General features: G+C 35.6%; 1 protein-coding gene across 2 annotated transcripts in view; it reads right to left on the minus strand.

The window, feature by feature from the left end:
- Positions 1–19621, minus strand: part of Gosr1 (golgi SNAP receptor complex member 1) — a 45639-nt gene extending 26018 nt beyond the window's left edge. The window contains exons 1-6 of one of the 2 annotated variants that reach the window (XM_005402652.2): positions 19464–19621; positions 17012–17126; positions 12452–12539; positions 12048–12155; positions 7230–7321; positions 4760–4834 (exon numbers count right to left, since the gene is read on the minus strand). In XM_005402652.2, coding sequence (XP_005402709.1) covers positions 4760–4834; positions 7230–7321; positions 12048–12155; positions 12452–12539; positions 17012–17126; positions 19464–19494 — 509 coding nt within the window. In that variant the 5' untranslated portion in view covers positions 19495–19621. Of the gene's footprint in view, positions 1–4759; positions 4835–7229; positions 7322–12047; positions 12156–12451; positions 12540–17005; positions 17127–19463 lie in introns of both variants that reach the window. The other variant, XM_005402651.2, reaches the window with a different exon arrangement.
- Positions 19622–20740: the final 1119 nt, after the last annotated feature.

Consider the following 20740-nt stretch of genomic DNA (forward strand, 5'->3'; position numbering starts at 1 on the left):
CATAGTGCAATGAAAGTAGAAATCAATGGCAAAAGAAACCACAGAAATTATGCAGATGTATGGAGATTAAATACTACATTCTTGAATAATTGATGAACCATGGAAGAAAATAGTTCCTAGAATCAAATGATAATGCCAGTACAACATATGAAAACCTATGGGTCACAATGAAAGCAGTCCTTTGAGGGAATTTATAGCTGTGAATGCCTACATCAGAAAAAAAAAAAGAGCAAGCCCAAATAAATAACCTAATAATGCACCTCAAGGGCCTAGGAAAACAAGAACAATCCAAATCCAAATCAAGTACAAAGAAGGAAATTATAAAGATTAAAGCAGAAATTAACGAAATTGAGACTAAAAAGAAAAACCCCAAAATAAACAAACAAAAACAAACCCAAAGAATCAATAAATAGTAGAGTTCCTTCTTTAAAAGAATAAACAAAATAGACCTTGGCCCTTAGCCAATCTTACCAAAAAATACACAATCTATATGAATGCAATTATAAATTAAGGGCAAAATCACAATGGATACTACTGAAATCTAGATTAATTAATAACTACTTAGAAAATCTGTACTTTAATAAACTGGAAAATCCAGAAGAAATGGATAAATTACTAGATACATATGAATTACTGAAAGTGAACCAAGAAGATATAAAAACCCTGGATAATCCAGTAACAAACAATGAAATTAAAGCAGTAATAAAAAACCTACCAACTAAGAAAAGCCTAGGACTTGATGGATTCACCACTGAATTCTACAAGAACTTCAGGAACCATCTAATGCTAATATTCTTCAAACTCTTTAATGAAACTGAAAGGGAGGAGTATTGCCAAAGTAATACCTGGAAGCTATCATTATCTTGATTCCAAAACCAGACAATGACTCCATTAAAAAAGAAAATTATAGGATAATCTCTTTAATGTATGTAGATGCAAGGATCCTCAACAAGATACTGGCAAACACAATGCAACAAATCATCAAAATGATCATACATCATGACCAAGTAGGCTTCATCCCAGAGATGCAAGGATGGCTCAACATATGCAAATCAATAAAAACAATACATCACATAAATAGAAGAACAAAAATCACATCATCATCTCAAAAGACAGAGAAAAAGCTTTTGACAAAATCCACCATCTGTTCATGGCAAAAATCCTGAAGAAAACAGGTATAGAAGGACCTTATCTCAACTGGATAAAAGCCATTTATGACAGACCTACATCCAACATTTTATTAAATAGGGAAAAGCTGATAGCTTTCCCTTCTAAAATCAGGAACAAGACAAGGGTCTTCAACATTGAACCACTCCTGTTCAACAGAGTACTCAAACCTTTAGCCAGAGCAGTCAGATAAGAGAAATAAAAGAGATACATAAGGAAAGGAAGAAGTCAAACTAGCCTTACTTGCAGATGGCACGGTCGTCTACCTAGAAAACCCAAAAAATTCCACCACAAGACTTCTAGAATAAATAACCAAATTCAGCAATGCAGCAGGATACAAAATCAACACATAAAAATCAGTAGCATTCCTGTACACCAATAATAAATCCACTAAGAAATTAGGATAACAATACTATTCATAATAGCATAAAGATAAATTAAATACTTTGGAATTAAGATAATGAAGGAACTGAATGATCTCCGTAACTAAAATTACAGTATTCAGAAAAAGGAATAGAAGAGGACTGCAGAAAATGGAAAGATATCCCCTGTTCCTGGATAGGCAGAACCAATATTGTCAACATGGCCATACTTCTAAAACTGTTATACAGATTTAACGCAATCAAAATAGCAGCAGCATTCCTCACAGAACTACAGGAAACAATCCTAAAATTCTTACAGAATCAGAAGAGACCCAGAAATTCTGGACAACAAAAGCAAAGCAGAAGGCATCATTATTCCAGTGTTCAAGTTATACTACAAAGCTACCGTGATTAAAACAGCACGGTACTGGCACAACAACAGGCATGTGAACCAATGAAACAGAAGACAGGAAGCAGAAGCAACACAAGGCACATTCAGCCTTTTCATCTTTGGTAAGGGGGCTAAAAGTATGATGGAGGAAAAAACAGCCCCTTTAACAAACAGTGCTGGGAAAACTGGCTATATACATGTAGAAGACTGAATCTAAACCAAATCTAAATGGATCAAAGATCTAAATATTAAACAATCTGCTGGAAGATAAAATAGGTAAAACTCTGGAAGTCATAAGGCATAGGTGAGGATTTTCTGAACAGAGTGCCAACTGCACAATAAAACTGTATCAAGAATCAACAAACAGGTTTATAGCAAATGAAAAAGGTTCTGCACACCGAAGGAAACAAACCAACACAGTGAAGAGACAATTTACAGAATGGAAAAAACAAATCTTTGCCAGCTACACTTCGAACAGAAAACTAATTTCTAGAACATACAAAAAACAAGAGCCAGGCGTGATGGCACATGCCTGTAATCCCAGCACTCAGGAGGCTGAGGCAGGTGGATCATTGCACGTTCGAGACCAGCCTGGGCTACAAAGTGAGTCCAAGGCTAGCCTGAACCGCATAGCGAGACCCTGTCTCAAAAAGACAAAAAACCAAACCAAAACAAAAAAACACCTCAAGAAAATTAGACCCCCCACACACACACAAATAAGAGGCCTAGTAAAAAAAAAAACAAGGAACTAAAAGGAACAGACACTTCTCAGAAGTGGTACAAATGGCCAATAAATACATGAAAAATAACATCTCTGACCATTAAAGAAGTGCAAGTTACAATAGCACTGAAATTCTATCTCACTCTAAATGAATGGCTATCATTAAGAAATCAAATAATGACAAATGCTGCTGACACTGTAGGGAAAAAGGAACTCTTCTATATTGGTGGGAACATACACTAGTATACTTACTATGGAAATCACTATGGAGAGTTCTCAAAAAACTAAAACAAGAAATTCCATTCAAACTAGCTATTCTCTTTCTAGGTATCTTCACAAAACAGTGAAAGATATCATATTACAATGATACATGCATACTCATGTTTACATAGCATGTTCATATGATATACAGCAACACAACTCACAATAGCTAAATTCTGGAAACAACCCATATGTCCATCAATAGGTGAGTGGATAAAAGAAATGTGACATTTATACATAAGGGAGTACTACTCTGTCATAAAGAAGGGTAAACTTGAATCATTTGTAGGAAAATGGACATACCTTGAGACCTTAATGTTAAGTGGAATAAATCAAGACATACAAGCTTAAAATTGCATGGTTTTCTTTTACATGAGAAAAATGAAAGAACGCAATAAAAGACAGATAATAGGCGCTAGACGTTCCATGAATGAGAAGGGAACTAAAGATGGATGGAGGGGGTAAGAAGTGAGGGAAAGGGGACATAAAAAGAATTAGGATATGTTATCTACATGCACCAACTTCTCATTTTGAATGTAATCATTATGTACTGCAAACATGTACCAATAAGAACAAAAATAAAAATGAATAACTTTTTTTTATTTAAGTTCTTCTTGAGGTAATACAGAAACACTAATGCAATCTAATCTTACTTTGGTACTACCTGAATACGATACTTCTTAAATTACTCTGTTCCCCCAAATATAGTAATACAGTTTTGGACACAATACAAAATTCTCTTTATGCCAGTGTTTTTCAAACACAACTATCAAAACTATGAGTGACTGTAAATTAAATGTACTCAAGGAGAGACTGCCCCCTTGTGCCAATCAATAATTATTCAACAAACTAAGAAAGAACTAACAACTAGTTCAATATTACAGGTATGTAGGTACTTAAAAATACCTTGATCAGTTGGTAGTGTGGCTCAGCGATAGTTCTATTACTAAAGCCTTGGATTCCATCTTCAGCATGCATACATACATAGACCTTGATCTTTCTTTTGTCTTCTGTTACTGGTTTTAGGCTTTGGTTTTTTGAGACAAGATCTTGCAATATTTACCAAGGCTGGTCTCAAACTGCTGGACTCCCTGATCCTCTGGATTCAGCCACCTGAGTAGCTGGGACTAGAGACATGCACCACCACACCTGGCTTTCTGGGTTTGATTTTAACAGCTTATATTTAAAGTGGTGATCTTTAAGGACATATGAATTGAACTAGTACCCTAAGCTCATAAAACATGACTAATTTATGACACTCAATGGCAAGTATCAATATAATTCCTAAAACTGTAATTTATAACAGCTTACAGGCTGAGTTCAGACAGTAGTAATTTTTTGATCTTTAAGTTCTACAACAAAATACAGAAAACAGAAAACTCCATTATATTTTAGAAAAAACCAGATGACACAGGAATAGAATATGGTGATGTTAAAATGCATGTATAGTTCATACAAGTTTTTAGGTATTTTTCTTCTAAAATCTTGGAAAATAAAACTCTTTTGGGGGGATTTGATATGTGGCCTAATTACTCCTTATAAAGCTGACATTACTAATAAACTGTAGTATGGACAAAGCATTAGAACAACTAGATTTACCAAAGAGAAGAATACATTAATGTAATAAAATACATTTACAGGTAAAAAAAAGTAAGTAAAACATTCAACAACAGAGTATCTTTTTAATTATGGGTGGAACATTTAATTCCATTTCTATTGAGTAGAGTCATTAGGAGAATTAAATGAATTATCACGGATAAAGCACTTACTGGATAAGCTATGAAATATCTGTTACATAAGTAAATGAGTTAATAAGCAAAGTGACTACACAGTACTCACACACTTGATGATACTTACTTTCGAAGATGGTCATGTTCTTTCAAAAACAGTTCAGTTCTCCTGTTGTTTACTCCAGATCCACTTTTATATGACCTAAAACAACATAAAGAAAATTTAAGAATATTTTTGGAAGATAATTCAAAATTAGATTGACTAATCCTAGTGATATCAAAAGTAGACACACTGGGGCTGGGGATTTAGCTCAGCGGCAAAAGCGCCTGCCTGGCAAGCGCAAGGTCGTGAGTTCGGTTCCTGGTACCGGAGAAAAAACAGAAAAAACAAAAACAAAACAAAACAAAAAAAAAAGTAGACACACTGACTCTCCCTAGTTTTGAATGAATAAAGTTAAAATGCTTTTCATTTTGCTCTAAAACTGCTATCACAATGAGACAAATATGAATGTTCCGCTAATCTTTTTTTCTTGAGACAGGTCACTCTATGTTGCAGGCAGGTCCTGAATTTGCATTCCTCCTGCTTCAGCCTCCTGACTAGCTGGGGCTGCGGGTATGTGCCAGTAAGCCTGGCTCTATTGTGTAAAAGACTGTTTTTTCATCAAAATAACCTAATATTCTTAAATAACAACAAAAATATTACCTTTCCTCTATTATCTTCTATATATTAATTTTTCTAGGTAGAAGCAAACCCTTGGACTGATTAGTATATCACACGTGGAGTGGGGAAGCTACTGAAACAACGTTTTCTTTCCTAATAGTACATGCCACCCCACAACTGAAGCCTGAGAAATGCTGAAATGAAGTGTTCAATGAAGTGCCAATTTGGGAACGCTCTATCTTAGTCTCCAACACACTAAGTTTTATTTTATTATTATTATTATTATTATTTTTTGGTACCAGGAATTAAACTCAGGACCTTGTGCTTGCCAGGCAGGCGCTTATACCGCTGAGCTATATCCCCAGCCCCCAAATTTTAAAGGGCCTTTTACATTACTGCCAATACTTTTGTTCTTTCTGTTTTCTGTTAGCATGGATTACCAAGAACAGTCTTGGAAAAACTTAGGAAACTGCACAAACACTGCAGTAAGAAAAAAAGACAGTCACGCCGCTAAAACCAAACTACGGGCTGAGTGGCAGTGCTACTATGCAGCACACAAAGAGAACCACAAGAAGTAGAACGATTCCGCCACAGACTGTAAGACTGATAACTTGAAATTACGTCTATTTTCTTCATTTACTAGCCAGGTAACCTTAGTCAAGTCTCTCAATACCAAGTTTTATAAAATGAGACTAATAATTTCTATCTTTAGCAAAATATTATGAAGCCAAAAAGAGATAATTCACAAAAAAGTAATGTGTAAACTGCAAAAAACTGTAAAACTCTCCTAGGTGTCATTATTATAACTCATCTCACTACTCATAATCTCCCTTGTATTATACTAATCTAAGTATATACCTTCCTCCCCTCTAGCACCTAAGTTATATAAAGTCCTACAAGGCCAAATTGGTCTTTTCATTTCAGCATTCTGTTGTGCCTGACACAATGTCTTACTCAGGAAGCAGTTTAAAGAAAGGATGAATTTTTTAAATCTTTCAAAAAAAGTAAGTTATTACAGTGGGTTGGATTCTTTTTTTTCTCACTCCATTCTTCAAAATGTATTTATAAGTCAACTGTACAAAAATTAAAAAGACCTACATATACCATTAGGACAAACAATACTGCACCTGTCTTACCACTGAAACTGTTACGATAGTACAACAAAATCAAGGATCTCCAGGAAACTGTTTCTCAGAATGCATTTAACACACAGAATAATGAGATCTAAGTCTCATAAACTTGTTATAAGTGAAACAATGATAGGTATCACCAGATAGTTCAAAATAAGAACGTCTTCAGCTTCAATTAGATGCCTATACGACTCAATTTTGTCAGGCAAGTTCAGTTGTGAAAAAATTTTCAAAAATATGTAGGAAATGTTAGACTATATCACTGAAGATGAGGAATGGAAGAAAGACAAACCTTTAAACTTATGAACTGAAATAGCATAAAAATGTTGGAAGTCTTTAAGTAATTTTAATTATGTTTGTATTATCTCTATGGAAAATTACATATTTCAGAATTTTAGGGAAATAAAGGCTGCAATAAATAGCTATCTGAATATATAATTGTGGAACAAGAGAGAGGAGCAGAAGATGGGTGGTAATCAAGAAGAGAAATGTAGAGAGCTTCATCTGTAAGGTTGTAATGTTAGAATAGTAAGAGACCACAGAAGAACTCATGAAGCTATCATTTACGCTGGATTTTGTATTAAGACAGGAAAGTCAGGAGACAATAGTAAAACTAAGAGAAGCAGGGGAGAAGACTGACAAAGTAGATTAGGACTACATTAGAGCAGCAATGTTCAAAGAACAGTGAAATGGGAATTAGAAACCCTGAAATCCAAATCCTGGTTTTGCTACTCAATTTGCAACTAATTACAGATATTTTAAAAATCTGAATAAACATTCTATAAAAAATATAAAAGGTAACTTACTCAATATCTTTTCGTACTGATCCCATGAGATTCTCCCTTTCTCGTATTGCCACAAAGTTTGCTTTGGTTTTATGGAATTCATGTGTATAATCCTGCAATAAATCAACATCCAGTCTCAACATGAACTAATTATGTATTTTCATCTTACTGAACCAGTTGTGTATTGTTATCATACTGTATATTACAAAACACTACTCCTCCTATCTTTTAGTACCTTGTCTTTTGATTCAAAATTATAAAGAAAAAATTCTAGGATAAAATGGCTTCAAAATAGCCAAGGGCAACCACAGTGAACCTTTTAGAGTTTTCAGTGATAACAAATAGTCCACTATAGTATGATGCCATAGGTGTGCCACCACTAGCCTAGGATAAAGCTTGCGAAGTTTACCTACTTCATTATTGTACCTACTGGGGCTTATTTTCAAATTTCCTCCTTTTGGAGCTCCTAGAAATTTAATCCCTAAATTAATCAAAGGAAGAAAAAAATCAAGAGGATTGTAAGGAAAGAATAATCTGTAAACATTTTCCTTTGTTTTTGTACAACTATACTTGTATATTATTAAGACATTAAGGAATATTTACTATTTTAATTCTGAAAAGCAGATAACGATGAAAATAAAAATTTCATCTCCAAGAGACCTTATTAACCTTTTAAAAAAAATTATGAGAATATTAAAAGAGCATGAGAATATTAAAAAAGACATGAGAATATTAAAAGAGCACCCAAAGTATTAAAGGTAAAGAAACAAAAATGTTTTATTCTACCACTTGTGACTATTACCACTTTTTCATGCTTCTTTTTAGGAAATAATGTTTTTGCACATAAAAATTTATCCATTATTTCTTTCAATTTTTTGTTAAAGAAATCAGAGTATAAATTCTAATGCACACTTTATTTTTTACAGAGTAAAATATATCAATCAATTCATATTGTCAAACAAATCTAATCTACAACCCTATTTTCCCCTTTATTTTTGGTGGTGCTAGGGACTGAACACAGGACCCTAAGCATACTAAGTAGGTGCTCTACTACTAAGCTATGTCATTCATTTTAGTAGCTGCACAGAATATAATCTTATGATTCTGTAAACTCTAATTCCCTAAATAGACATTTTAATTGCTTTTGGTTGTTTGCCACTACGAAGTGCTACAAAAAACATTCTTGCACTCTTGTACATATATATTGTTGGACTCTTTTTTTTTGGTCACTGTACTGGGGATTGAACTTCGGGCCTTTGCCCTGAGCTATATCCTCGACTCTTCTTTAATTTTTTATTTTGAGACAGGGTCTTGCTAAGTTTCCCAGGCTGGACTTGAATTTGCCATCACCCTGTCTCAGCCTTCTGGAGTGCTAGGGTTACAAATCTATACCATCATGCCTGGCTTGTTGAACTTTTTTTAAAAAAAGGCATGTTTAGAGCTGGAGATATAGAATGGTAGAAATCAGTGTGGAGATTCCTCAAAAAACTAAAACGAGAGGTTCCATTTAACCCAACTATTCTCCTTCTTGGTATCTTCCTGAAAGAAAAGCACCATACCACAGCAATACATGCATACCCATGTTTTTAGTGGCACAATTTGTAACAGCTAAATCTTGGAAATAGCCCAAATGCCTATCAACTAATGAATGGAGAAAGATGTGTTTTTATACAATGGAGTACTCAGCTATAAAGAAGGATAAACTTGGGACATTTCTAGGTAAATGGATGTACCTTGAGACTATACACTTAAGTGAAACAAATATGACACATGTGTATAACTATCACATTGATTTTCTGGTTAGAGAAACCAAAAGCATACATAAGGACCAAAATATACAATAGCCACTGTGAAATAGGCAGAAAATGTTCAAATGGGATGGAGAACTAGGAAGGGGGAAGGGGAAAAGAAGAAAGAGAAAAGGAAAAAACTGAGAAAAGAAGTAAAAAATGGAAACAAAGCTTTTGTAAATAAGCAGGGCAAAACGGGTTGAAGAGAGGTTAGGGGAATGGGAAAAAAATAGAGCTGGGGATGTAGCTGTGTGGTAGAGTGCTTGCCTAGCACATGCAAGGCTCTGGGTTCAATCCCTAGAACTGTAAAAAACAACACAAAAACAAAAAAACAAAAACTCCACTAAAATAAAAGATATATTTAAAGAATAAATGTTGGGCACGGTGGGGCATGCCTGCAATGCCAGCTACTTAGGATGCTGAGGCAGGAGAATCTCAAATCTGAGTCCAGCCTCTGCCACTTAGGGAAGCTTGGTGGTAGAGGACTTGCCTAGCATGCATAAGGCTCTGGGTTCAACCTCAGAATTGCAAAGGAAAAAAAAAAAAGTAAATACTTAGCCGAAAAAGAATCACATACCGTACAGTATTTAAATTCTGATAGCACTAAACTGCCTTCCAGAAAGACTACACCAATTTATGTTCCTATCAACAGTGTATGAATGCCTACTTTTTTATATTTTTGCCAATAATGGGTTACAAACATTTTGGTAGGCAAAAAATGATAGGTAAAAATATCTTATTTTGATTTATATATTTTATTTGGGAGTATGACTGAGCATTTTTTTATGGTTTTAGCCACTACCCACCTCCCTTGCTGGGGATCAGACCAGGGCCTCACACAAGCTAGACAAGTGCTCTACTACTGAGCCATATCCCAGTCCTCTGCCATTCATTTTTAAAGTAAGTTTATATTCTTCGCCCATTTTTCTATTAATTTGCTTTTTTCTTATTTACTCGTATAATTTCTCTGCATTTTAAGGAAATTAGTCCTTAGCATTAGGTCTTATTCACTAAGCCCTTTATACCGCTGAAAAATTTATAAATTTCAACTATGCTTTATTGTGAATCCTCCTCCTCTTCCTCTTCTTTTTCCATTTATTTTATAATACTTTACCAGAAAATTTCCACACATACTTGGGTCTATATATGCACTCTATTCAGTTATAATGGGATATAAATTTTCTCTCTTTATAGCCCAACTTTTATGTATTCTAGGTTTTTAACAGGTTTTAATATTTAAGGATTTTATAGTTCCTTCCTTCCTTCCTTTCCCCCTCCTTCCCTCCCTCCCTTCCTTCCTGTTTTTTGTACTGGGGATTGAATGTACGGTCTTGTGCATGCTATCACTAAGCTATACCCCATTCTCCTCCATTATATTTTTAATAGCTTACTGTCTGTACATAGGAAAACTTTGTTTTCTGTTTTTGGTGGTACTAGGGATTGAACCTAGGGCCTACATCCCCAGCTCTTTTGTAAATTTTGAAAAAGAGTCTCCCTAAGTTGTTAAGTTCCTCAAGCTAGACTCAAACTTGTTATCCTCCTGCCTCAACTAACTTCTGGCTTTTATTTTTTTTTAAATAAACAATTGTTTTTATTTGTAATTGACCATCATATTGACTTTAATTGCTGCCAACTTTTTTTCAGTTAATTTTCTTGGGTGTAGCAGACATACACTCTTACCCTATCAAGTAAAAGAAACTGTCTCTTCTTTTCCAATACTTATTTGCATTTTTTTAAAAAACTGCCTTATTGTACCACCAAAATGTTAAACATATATGGTTATCAGAGGTATACTTGTCTGGTTGTTATTTTTTTTTTTTAATTTTTTTTTGTTTTTTTTTCCCGTACCGGGAATCGAACTCATGACCTTGCACTTGCCAGGCAGGCACTGTGCTGCTGAGCTAAATCCCCAGCCCTGAGAATGTTTTTAATGTGAGCTTTTACTCTGATATTCACACTTACGCAGTCAATAAAATATCTTTCTACCCCCCCCCCCCATCCCACCAGAGGTGCTAGAGATTGAACCTGGGTCTCACGAATGCTAAGTTCTACTGACCTACACACCCAGGCCTATTCCTATTTTTAAAATCAGAATTTTTTTGGGGGGGTGGGGTAGGGATATAGCTCAGCAGTACATCACGTGCCTGGCAAGTGCAAGGACCTGAGTTCGATTCCTGATACCAAAAAAAGAAAAAGAAAAAAGAAAATTTTTTGTGTGTTTTATTTTTGAAATAAGGTCTCACTATAGTGCAGGCTGCCCTTGAACTCATGGTACTCCTTCTGCCTCAGTACCCCGAATGCTGGGATTTTAGGCATGCCCTACCAGGCCTCGCTAAATTTTTTGAATATTAAAAAAAACTTGCCTTCTATTTGGACTACTATACTTTTAATTTCCCCTCATATTAATCTTTTAAGAGTTTCTCTGGTTTTACTGATACAACTTTATTTTTTTAAAAAATAATATACTAAATACAGTAAATTATTTCCCTTCTATATTATCTTGAAAGTTTGATGAAAGTGCAGTCTAAACCACCATATTACTGCCTGTGCATGACTATTTTCTGTTACAGCCAGCCAGCTTGATTTCACCAAGTACAAGTACATTTGCCTAGTGATGAATATGCAATTTCAAGAAAAAAAAACAAGAGCTATTAGACATTTTCATTTTCAGATTTTTATAATATTCACACACAAAAACAAAAATGAGAAATTTCTATCTATAGCATTTATCTCCTCAGAAGAGTTCTTTCTCTCTTTTGCAGTACTGGGGGTGGAACTCAAGGCCTCAGACATGCTGGACAAGTACTCTACCACTGAACTATATGCTCAGCCCTTTTTTATTTTTATTTTGAGGCAGTGTGGCTAAGTTGCACAGGCAGGCTTGAAGCTGGGAATCCTCTCACTTCAGCCTCCTCAGCAGCTAGGATTACAAGTGTATGCTAATATGCCCAGGCTCCCTTTATTCTTTTAAATACATACGTAAACATCCTAGTTAGAGAGTAAGAAAAAAAGTGAGATAATATAAAAAGTCTCAAGCCTAATACATTACCTGCAATATGTCTCTGTGTCGCTGTAACGTATGCATCAATGCTGCATTCAAGGAGGGGACGCCTGCACTGTTGGTATATTCTGCCATTTTGTCATTTACTCCTGTAAGCTAGGAAAAATGAAAAAAATATTTTAAAAACATTATAAACGACTAAAAGCAAATTATTTGCCTATACATCCTTTTAGTTGACAGCAAAACAAAACTAAGCAAAAGAAAACTCAAGGTTAAAATAACACCCGCATGACCTCGGGATGGCTGTCATCAAAATTCAAGTAGTCTGAAGAGAAAGACATTTTGAATGACTGGATGATTTCAGTCAACATGTCTGCATTTATATAATGCAGTGCCCTATCTAACACGTACACAGTTACTAGCAAAACAGCAATTTAACAGAAAGCACTTACCCTTGCCAAAAGCTGTTCAATCTCAATTGCCATTGTCTCAAACATTCTGTCTTGGCTTGACCCATTTAAAAGGGGTGTTGTGTCAGAACTAAGGAGAAGTTCAATGAAAGGCAATCCATTACTCAACTCAAGTCCTTTAAAACACACTTAAAACAGTAAAGTAATTACCCTTTTAGGTCAAGTAAACCCCTGAAACATTCTATTTCTTTAGACATTGATTTTTTAAAATTTTCCAATAAAGGTCACACACATCCTACAAATTAAATTCACTGTAAAGTATAACTGAATGTACAATTTTCCTAAACTTTTATATATCAATCTCAACAATGTAAAGAAATTCCAAATGCTTACTTACATTTACTCAAATGATAGAAAGTAACTTTAAGCTATAGCAGTGTCCAATTAAACTGAATTTAAAAGAACATATACGTGAAACAAAAGAGAAATGTAGAACTCCTTATAAGAGAAACTATAAAAATCAACTATAGGTTATGTTACAGAGCCTGTGAGAAATCTTTTAAGTTTTTATCCTTTAAAATTAGTTTCTTAGGAGCCAGGCATGGTGGCGCACACCTGTAATCCCAGCACTTGGGAGGCTGAGGCAGAAGGATCATTGCAAGTTCAAGGCCAGCCTCTGCTACAAAGTGAGCTCAGAGCTAGCCTGAAATGCATAGCAAGACCCTGTCTCAAAAACGCAAAAATAAATTAAATAAATAAATAAATAAATAAATAATTAGTTTCTTAGGCCTTCAATTTGCTCTTCTTTCCTTGACTTTTACCAAGAATAAAATTGAGATTTAAATGATCCAGATTACAGTTATTGAATAATCAGGAACTTACTTTCAGTGTAAAATACATAGCCGTGTCCAGCTTTTTTGGATACTAATCTTTTATATTTCCACTTATAATGCAACCATCTCATTTTGTATTACAAAAATGTATTAAATATTTTTATATTCAGATAGTCAAACTCTACCTTTTTGCATGTGCAAGATGTTTGACAGACTCAAATTCTAGAACTGCATGTCCTAAGAGTTTCTTTTGTCTCTTTCTGAATGAACCCTTCAGAAGACCCCCATGTCTGCATTGTCATATGCAATCAGAGATAATCTGGGTACAGGTAAATGCCGAGGCAATGACTATGCTCTCCAATCTTATTGAAGACTTTGTCCTGCTCTTTAACAGTACTTGGGTGTGGCAAATGAAGCAGATAAAATCATCAGTTCAACACCAAAGAGTGTCTTAGCTACCACTATTTTTCCTTGTACCTTTCTACTCACACAGCAATAATAAGCAGTGAGGGGCTGGGGATTTAGCTCAGCGGCAAAGCGCCTGCCTGGCAAGCGCAAGGTCGTGAGTTTGGTTCCTGGTACCGGAGAAAAACCAAAAACCAAAAAAAAAAAAAAAGCAGTGAAACAGCGAAAATATATCTAATAAATATTTTTATTTTAAGATGTTTAATTAGATCTAAGTGGGTCTTGAAACTTTACAATTTATTGTAAAATTTATCTGTCCTAAACTACGATATAAAAATATTTAGTTCTTGGGCTGGGGATATAGCTCAGCGGCACAGTGCCTGCCTAGCAAGTGGGAGGTTGTTAGTTCGATTCCTGGTACCAAAAAAAAAAAAAAAAAACACCACACATAAACCCTGGGGGACATCCTGAAATCACACAAACCACAGCCTGGGCTACAAAGTGAGCTCAAGGCCTGCCTGAACTGCATAGCAAGACACTCTCAAAAAAACAAAAAAAAAAAAAAAAAATTAGTTCTTTATTGTCAGAACCAAGCCAAAGCTCTGGGGTTGCCTTTCAGAATATGCCCATGCAGAAATGCTCTCTGTATACTACTACAGATTTCTCCCTGCCAGAAAAATTAAAAAAAAAACAACAACGGGGCAACAAAATGTTATCCTCTCTTTTCTTTTTTTTGAGACAGGGTTTCACTTTGCAGTTGCAGTTGGCCTTGAACTTACTATATATCCTGGGCTAGCCTCAGACTTATGGCAAACCTCTTGCCTCAGCCTCCCCAAGTACTGGATTTAAAGCCATACATTACCATGCCCAACTTAACAAAATGCAATCTTGAGGGAAGAAACTGACTCTGTCTTGTTCACAGATATATGGCTACCACCTGGCACATGATGAATGCTCATTAAATATTCACTGAATAAATGAATAACAGGGCAATCTCTACTACTACTGCTTGTTTCATATTTGTCAACTCAGTATGAGTCCAAGGACACAACCAAAAGCCCATTTTCTAAATATAGTGCTACCTTGGTTCATGAACATATTTCTTCATGAACTTAATTCTTTCCATGATTCTGGTCACAAACCAAACTGGACGAGAACCAAATCAAATTCAACGGTTAGGTTAAATGTTGACATTATGGGGAAATTTGATCCAGTTCTCACCCAATTCAACTGTACCAGGATTCAGTTAAATTTAATTCATTTTATACGTGTCTGATGATTCACAGACCTTGAAGTTTTCCTGGGAAAAATGTTCTAGCTATTGCTGAGTTTATTTATTGTGATATGCTTCCAACATTAAACAAAATACACTGAATCTTCAAAACCTTGTTCATAGATATATGGCTACCACCTGGCACACGATGAAAAAACAAGGGTTTTTTTTTTTTAAGGACAATTAGGTAGTGGAAGTAATTCTATGAAGTCAATTTCAATTTGTAGTAGAATTTCTTAGGGAATGTTTCAAAACTGCTTTTTTCTTTAAAGGAGTTAACAAAAGTATTAAGATTATGAAGAACAGATAATAATAAAAGCATCATGTAAAAGTATCTCTTAAATGTGAGTTTCAAAATTATATACCGGCTGGCACAATCAAATGGGAGGCTTCAAGGAAAAAGATTTCCGATCATAAATTAATTTTTCTCAAATCCCAAAACAAAACAAAAAAAACAACTGCTTTCTCTTTACTTGCTAAATTAAGGTGAGCCCAAAGCCTTGGACTGAAATAAAATCTATGTAACATGATAAGAATTTATTTTTAGGCCCTGAAGTCCATATATTGGCCCTGGTATCTATGTAATCCATGTGCACTTATTAAAAAGGAACAACACCTTGGCTACAGCATGGAAATGAGTCTTTTGTTGGAATGAGCATAGTATAGTAGGTTTTAGAGTGTGGGCACAGGATATAGGAAGATAGAGGTGCAGATTTAAGCTCAATTTTTGTTTTTATTATTAACTGAAAAATATCACATCCACCACTACCTTTGAAAAGGTATTAAAAATATGAGTGGGTTAACAACCAACAAGTCTACTACCAATTTTACTGCCAGGGTATACAGGAACAACATGTGTAAAAATATTCCTAGAATGCTGGGTGCAATGGCACATGCCTGTAATCCCAGCTACTTGGGAGGCTAAGGCAGAAGGATCGTAAGTTCAAGACCCACCCAAGCAACTCAGTGAGAACCTGTCTCAAAATAAAATTTAAAAAGGGCTGAGGATATAGATCAGTGGTAGAGCACTTGCCTAGTATGTAGAAGGCTCTGGATTGATTCCCCAGTACCACAACAAAATAAATAAATACAATTTTCCAACAGGAAAATTTATATAAAGGTCTCAGAATAGTGCCTGAAACATGAAAAACACTCTGCTCAATTATTAAAATTGTTATTAATTAGCAAAAGTCAGAAACAATTCCTATCCATTGAATGGTTAAACCATGATATACTTACACAATATTATAAATGAATATACCAGTGATAAATTCACAGTTGAGTCTCAATGATAATGTTAAGCAAAAAATCAAGTTGCAAAACAATTATTAGAGGATACTGCAAATTGTGTAAGGATACAAACATATATAGTAAAAATATATGGTGATACACATAAATGGGAGGGAAAAAATGGAATGTCATCAGGGACTTCACAATTGAATCAATAATGATCCTTTCTTAAAATGGGAAATAGGCACACAGGGTCCATTATATTATTCTTTGTCTTAAATATCCCTTAATATTTTTTGAAACAAGTGGACAACTTAAACTATGCATAAGATTCAAAGATAAAAGTCTTTTTTCTAGGTTCAACATAATAATATATTAGTTTATAAAAAAGTACCAAATAAAAATAGCTTCTATGACTAATGGTGGGGATACACACTACATTACATTCATTTGAAAAGAATAAACAACAGAAAATTGAGAGGTATACTTTCCATTTGGGTAGTTAGACCCATTTAGCAATTAAGAAAACAAAAAATTATGTGCACAAATGAGGCGTATTTCTTTATAGTGGCTAACCTAAAAACTTATTCTTTGATACAAATTCATTCTTAAGGTCTAGCAGTTTCCTCTTGAGATCATAACAATCTTTGCCTAAGGATCCTAAATAAATGAGTCTCAAGAACTAGGAAGAATTTCAGTAAAGTCACTAAAAAACATGCCAATCAATGGCAAAGACAATAAAACATCAAAAATTCATTAACAGACCATGTTACAAATATTATGTATTTTAATTTTTAAAAATGCTTTTAAAACATTGTATAATTTAAGGCATTAAGAGACAGAATCTGGTAGTACCTATACCTGTCGTGTCTTCCATCTCTGGCGCTGCTGTGACTGTAACTTGTACATAGTTTACTGAAGGAAACTAGTTTCAGGTCAAGTTCATTTTCCAACTGTCGGGCCTGTTTCCTGAGATCTTTAGCAAAATTACAAAAGTAAGTTAGGCAAAAGAGTTTATCAACAGACAAGTAAATCACAGTACTGTTCTAAACAAAGTAAACCATGAAAATGATCATGTATTGGTCTTTGACTTAGTTACCCCGACATAAAGAAAAAAAGGAAACCACACACTTAATCAAGAAAGTAAATTAGTCATTTTTTAAACTTCAGATGGAGCAAGAAAGGAGGTACCAGAAGAGATGGAAACTTTTAGCTTAATTCCTAAGACAGCTAGATAACAAATGTTAATTCTAACATCCCTGAAATTATTTATAGAAACAATAACCAAAATTCTGTAATATAGAGGAAAATAAGAGAACACAAATCACAAAATAAATGAATAGGGTTTATGACCAGTTTCATATCAATTTACCAGCTAACTTTGTAAGGAAAAAGCCAACACTATTTTTGCAAAGATTTTTCTTTTTTTCTCCGGTACCAGGAACCGAACTCACGACCTTGCGCTTGCCAGGCAGGCGCTTTTGCCGCTGAGCTAAATCCCCAGCCCCTATTTTTCTATCTCTTTATGTTTCAAAGCTTTATTAAGCTCATGAGATCCTTTTCATAATAGTAAAATGATTTAGCAATTGAACATAAAGAAAAAATTATAATTAACAATTAAAAATTGCTTTTCATAAACATACTGAAAAAATCTGGAGAAGGTGGAACTAACATTGTGCTACTAAATCAAATATGATTGTGACAGAGATAAAAGCACAAGTCTGAAAAGCACACAAGTTTAAAGGCAAACAAGCAGGCAGAGAAAATGGTATAGCAGTTTGACACTAAGGAGCTGAGTGACAGAGGCCACTTGTGGAAACCCACACATAGATCTGACTAGATTCACGAAGGAGTTGAGGTTAAAATAAAACGACTGAACTATAGGAAGAAATAATATAAGAATGTCTCAGGAGTGAGGAATACAAAACATCCCTTCAATGTATTTTGCAACCAGAGGAAGTAAAGTAACATAGTGGAGCATATTTGCCCAGGAGAGCAAATCTCAGCTCAGTTTCTTATTGGGTCTGACATTTATTGAAAATCTACTTAATCTATGAATCTCAGCCTTTTGTTTTTTAAACCTCTGCATTGAGGGGCTTTTTATGCATTGATAATCATATGTTCAAAGCACCTGGCACAGAATATGTTGTCAATAATCAGCTGCTTTAAATTACAGCATGGTACTTTAAAGAACCCACAGCATAGTGAATAGTATTAAAGATACCAGTAACCACTTCTACATAACTAAAAAATGTTTTCTACCTAGTACATATATTTCAATACATACCCATTTTAATACATGTTTTTAAACTAGAAGTACACTTCTTGGTAATTTTAGTAATTGTCATTTCTAGTACAAAATATCAGGCATTTTGAAACTATGACAGACAAGCACGAATGAACTTAAAATTCAGATTCTTAGAGCAAGTAGCTTACAGTGACAATACTGCGGTTTCTAGACGTTTCAGTGAGCACCAAGAGGAAATAATCAAAAGGGCGAAAAGACAGAAGCAGTTTCTATGTTGCAGTAAAGCAAACAGCTGAAAGAAAAGGTGAGCTTTCTCTCAATTTTGTTTTTCATCGTGGTTCAGGAGTTTTACATGACTTCACTTGATTGGACCGTATTTTCAGGAATTAATGCACCGGTCAAGTCACAAGAAACTTTTCTGGTAGAAGAGGTATAGCAAAGGCAATAACGACAACGCACACAGGTTCTTTCAACTTTCTCTTTCTAACAAAAACGATCCTAGACTCCGAGGCAGTGAATAAAGTTATTTTCTGTCTTCAAACAACCAATTCTTAAAAGTCCTGGCCTGAAGCTGCCCTGGGGTGTCAGTAGGAAGCATTCGCTCCTACTTCCTTTAATAGACAGGACTGACAAGTTCCTCCTTTCTCTTTATCCACTGTTTCCCACCAGTGATCTCAGCCCCCAAACGCTTGAATACTCCCTTCTCCAGATTGTGAATCTTCTCGCTCAACACTTGTCTCTTCTTGGTACCCAACCCCGCGACGTCCGCGTTCTACCACCCTTCACTCATTTCCACTCTGGTTGACTCAGGTCCCTCTTCGTCTCCAACCCTTGGGTCCACTGTCCAACTCCTGCCGCTCGGCCGGATCTCGCGGCCCGCTCAGGCCGGACCCCTGCCCCAGACCGTTTCGTTTCCTCAGTCCCCGGGGCTTTCACTAAGCAAGTCCCACCTTTTAGTTCAACCGCTCAGGAGGCCTGACTTTTTCCCCCGGTTCCTCCCCCAAGACCTATCTGCACTCAGTCCCTCTACCCCCGGCGAGACCCACCCCAAGGCCTCGCCCTTACCTTCCCAGTAATTGCTCGTCCCAGCCGCCATCTTTGTTGTCCAACGTCAGACAGAACAGAAGAGTAGCGGGCTGCGGGCCAGAGAGTCACCTCCGCGCCTTCTTCCGCCGTGAGCGCCAGGGCCGATGGGATACGCGAACATCCACAGACACCACCACCTGGTGGCAAATCCGTTAATTTGCAGCTTTTTTATTTTTATTTTTAAAAATTTATTTTAAAATAAAAGGAAAACATATTAACAGACATTCATTTACAAAATAGCATAACAACAATACAAACAATACAGAGTTACAGACAAAGTGGTAGGAAATTAACAATAGTTGTTGTATTACATATTGATATCTTCAAGGTGGTTTCTCAGCAAAACGAATAGAGACGTGCAAGACTGATCAAATAAGTAGCTCAGGGGCACAAGCGCCTTCCTTGTAAGCTCAAGGTCCTGAGTTTGATTCCCGGTACCTAAAAACACAAAAAATAAAAAACAAAAACAACCAATTTACAGCTTTTGAGTAGCAAGACGAAACTTTAATTTCAGCCCCTGAAGCTCCATGAAAGTCTGTTTTTAATATTCGTATCTCTTTTCTGCGCCACAAAGTTTCGTCATCTCGTTTTACCCCTTCTTTCAACAGTGTCCACATGACTAAGAGTGACTCTCAGAACTCCCTCGATTTTCCTCTTCTTTTAAATGTGTGTTGTCAGCCTCATCCTCAGAGACAGAAGAAGCTCTTTCCACATCCTACCTCCTTCAGTGCTCCGTCATCCACGTGTTTAGTATATGCGCCTTTCTCTACTGGCCGCTTTTTCCTGTGTTTACAGTAGAGTCTCAGTTCTCTTTCCTTCCCAGCCACCAAATCCACAAACTGTTCTAACAACCACTTCCACTTCTCTCGTTCTGACCCACAACCTGCTGTCCATACCTCACTGATTATAAGTGATCAATCTCTGGGTGCTGAATTTTACCACTTTTAGTGAAGTTGTGGATACTTTATCTCCTGTGAAGTCATCCTCTTACTCTCATTTATAATTGTTTTTAACATTTCTTTTATGCGCATCGGAGAACCATATCAGACAATACTATTAATTTTGCCCCAACTATCAAACATACAAATTCAAAAGGAAAGGAAAACTTCTCCTGTTTACTAGTATTTTACTCTTTCCATTGTTCTTTCTTCCTTCCTGTCCTGAGATTCTCTTTTTCTTTCTGTTTCAAGAATTTCCCCCTGGGGCTGGGGATTTAGCTCAGCGGCAAAAGCGCCTGCCTGGCAAGCGCAAGGTCG

Source organism: Chinchilla lanigera, unplaced genomic scaffold (assembly GCF_000276665.1).
Source record: "Chinchilla lanigera isolate Chin_1 unplaced genomic scaffold, ChiLan1.0 scaffold00080, whole genome shotgun sequence".
Lineage (NCBI taxonomy): Eukaryota > Metazoa > Chordata > Mammalia > Rodentia > Chinchillidae > Chinchilla > Chinchilla lanigera.